Raw genomic sequence first — 3,212 nt, 5'->3', positions numbered from 1 at the left:
GCGACTAGCAGTACCACCCGGATGGACCCACCTGAAAACTATTCAAAATAATACTTCCTCGAGTTAGACTCTACCCCTACCAGGAATTGAAAAGACAACTCCTGCAATTGCGCTCATCGTCATTTCCGGCCAACACTGCGAGAGGTTGAACACAGTTGTCAGGCGAGCTCTATGAAAACCAATAAAACATGTTACAATCCTATGAGCATCATCTACCTATGATCAGCCAGTTGGGGTGTTGAGCATATACGCGATACGAGAGTCCATGGTAAGAGATGCGTAGCAGCCATTGGTATGCCCAATAACACGATACACACCCGGGACGCCATCGGAGTACCTCGAAACCCGATTAAGTAAGGCGGCAAGCGGTTCTGAGAAATTTGATAGAACTGCCCCACTGACAAGCTACCACCACTGAGAGTTGAGTTGGTGAAGATGCCCTCCGGCCTCATTTAGAATAAACATGTTGATATATTTTTCATCCGGATAAGACGACTCGGAACATTTCAGATTAACCAGGTTCCGACTTTCTGCAGCGTCCACACTTCCTATCACCATTTTTATCCTGGCACCACCACCAACCAGGATGATAGATAAATAATATATAAAAATATATTCGATAAATCAGCAAATTTCAATCGAATGACCTGAAACTAGTCTACTGTAATCGTTACTCAACGATTCCTACGAATGCTGAAGATTTCTCGTCACTCAACGCAGCTGAGTGATGAGAACCAGAAGTGGACTGCGTCGTAGACTATCACGGGCAAACCCATCAGGGGCTTACTCACTACAGTAGCCGCAACTCCCAAGTCGATCGATAGCAATAACACAGCCAACGCCCACAGACGACTCAGACATATCTGAATTTACATATTCACCCTCCTTCTAACACACTAGACTTACTCGCTTCAACAGAAGAGGAATAGAAATCGACGCCGCACTACACAGTATGGCGGCCCAAGCCAGACTAATATTAGCATGACGTACACCCTGGGTGAATAACAGTTGTTGCTCTTGCGAGGCTCCATCATCACCATTAAATATTGTCGTACCCACCCATTCAGTACTATACATAAAAATACCGAACCAAGCAACGTAACTCGCTGATTGGGCCGCAAATGCAAACCTCATCGTAACAGGCATCACATTAATCTGATACGCATCACTCAAGCACGACTGCTACACGACAATTTCCCACGCCTTCTGCCGTTTCTCGTAAAAGTCGTTTGCCACAGTTTTCTGTCTCTACTGCTGCCATTTCAGTTGTTGTTGAAATATCTTCATTCACACCCAAGACACCACAGCAGCCGAAAACTCCCACGTAAATCGCCGTAATAGTGAATACCATCGACGCCTCCGACGTGATTAAACCTTCTAGATGAAGTCCTTTCTATTTCAAGTTACGTTTCAACTCACCCGAGCCAAGTTCAATTCCACCCAAGGCGTACCCCAACGCAGTGCTGAGCCCTGCGGTGACACCAAGTGCCGCATTGGCGATCGACTATGGTGACACGATATCACGGTGACAAATATTTCCCCTACTTGCGATTGTTCCGGTACAGTATCGATCAGCAGAGCCCTTAATGCTGCTTGATAAGTGTTGATGGAAGCGTCGAGGAACCAGAAGGCTGCAACGGCGACTATTGTAGAAGATGCTCTTGAAAATGTCAACAGTCCAATAATCATCCCAACAAGACCTGATCAACTGACCAGTGCATCACGAGAGAATAAACACTTTCGATCTCCTCGATAGAGTTCTCCAATGTTGTTCTGGTGGTAACACAATAGCTGTCCCTTATCCATCATTTCCATTACTCTCTCACACAATTGGCCATCACTGTGTTTATAGTACTAATTCCCCTCAAATTTCTGAAGTAATACAAACTGCTTTCAACTTACTTCTTCTAATCGACTAAATATTCGCTAGTAGTGTGTGTTATGTAACTACTGGAGTTCTACGCGTTTCACATGAAGTGCCGTAATACTCGGTGATGAAAAACGCGATATTCGCGGTGATATGCAGTAGTCGTGAAATGTATTTTCTACTAGTGTTTTTCATATCACTAGGCTTAAACTACACTGTACCCGATTGATGTATCATCGCAAAATTGCTCTGCCATGCAACGATCAATGGCACTTTACACTACAAGTACGGCATATTTTACAATCTTAACAGTGTTGGAGTATGAATATATGTAATCGCTCTCCTCAGCTGCTGAGCTCAGGAGTTTCCTATACAGTGTTGGAGTATGAATATATGTAATCGCTTTCCTCAGCTGCTGAGCTCAGGAGTTTCCTATACAGTGTTGGAGTATGAATATATGTAATCGCTTTCCTCAGCTGCTGAGCTCAGGAGTTTCCTATACAGTGTTGGAGTATGAATATATGTAATCGCTTTCCTCAGCTGCTGAGCTCAGGAGTTTCCTATACAGTGTTGGAGTATGAATATATGTAATCGCTTTCCTCGGCTGCTGAGCTCAGGAGTTTCCGATACAGTGTTGGAGGATGAATATATGTAATCGCTTTCTTCGGCGGCTGAGCTCAGGAGTTTCCTCACTAATTATAAAACTTCACATACGAATTCGGGTAGAAGCGTTCAGAAACCGACAAGAGCTTCCCAAAATTTTCTCAAAATTTTCATATTGTCACCAACACATATGCATACTTGCTCACACTGAGTCTCACCAGTGCAGAGAAATGGTTTTCGACGTCTTCCGAATCTATCCGATAAGACTCCAACCATCGGTTGAACGAAAATCCCGGTCAATGGACCGGCAAGCCACGTTAATGATATCTGAGAAAATACAGTGGAGTTTCACCAACCTAGTGATATGTTAAAAACACTAGTGATGAACACATTTCACGACTACTGCATATCACCGCGAATATCGCGTTTTTCACCTAGTTCTACGCCACTTCACGTAAAATGGGTGAGACTTCAGTATATGTGATAACTACTGGTGATACCGCACCTTCCAGAAACCCAGTTAGCAGATATGAAAAAAAGCCGCAGCGCGTTGATGAGAAACGATGAATTTTCCGTGATGCACGAAATTGATGAGGACAGCATGGAAATCGGAAAATTACTCTCCTCTCTCCACTACTACTACTACTACTACCCCTACTACTACTACTACTACTACTACTACTACTACTACTACTACTACTACTACTACTACCCTACTACTACTACTACTACTACTACTACT

The 3,212-nt window shown here is 43.7% G+C and overlaps 1 protein-coding gene across 1 annotated transcript; it reads right to left on the bottom strand.

Moving 5' to 3' along the window:
• Window positions 1-511: 511 nt before the first annotated feature.
• On the bottom strand, window positions 512-2,797 carry Pmar_PMAR026958 (sucrose transport protein, putative; the record flags this gene model as incomplete). The annotated part of the gene is made up of 6 exons (XM_002773084.1): window positions 512-565; window positions 907-1,155; window positions 1,202-1,389; window positions 1,420-1,470; window positions 1,515-1,700; window positions 2,689-2,797. Coding segments are annotated over 6 exons (837 nt in total), but the record flags the coding sequence as incomplete, so codon positions are not given.
• Window positions 2,798-3,212: the final 415 nt, after the last annotated feature.

The sequence above is a fragment of the Perkinsus marinus genome (genome assembly GCF_000006405.1).
Source record: "Perkinsus marinus ATCC 50983 genomic scaffold scf_1104296959400, whole genome shotgun sequence".
In the NCBI taxonomy this organism is placed as follows: Eukaryota; Perkinsozoa; order Perkinsida; family Perkinsidae; genus Perkinsus; species Perkinsus marinus.
The sequence above is the reverse complement of the archived record's forward strand: the minus strand, read 5'-3'. Positions and strand labels throughout refer to the sequence as shown.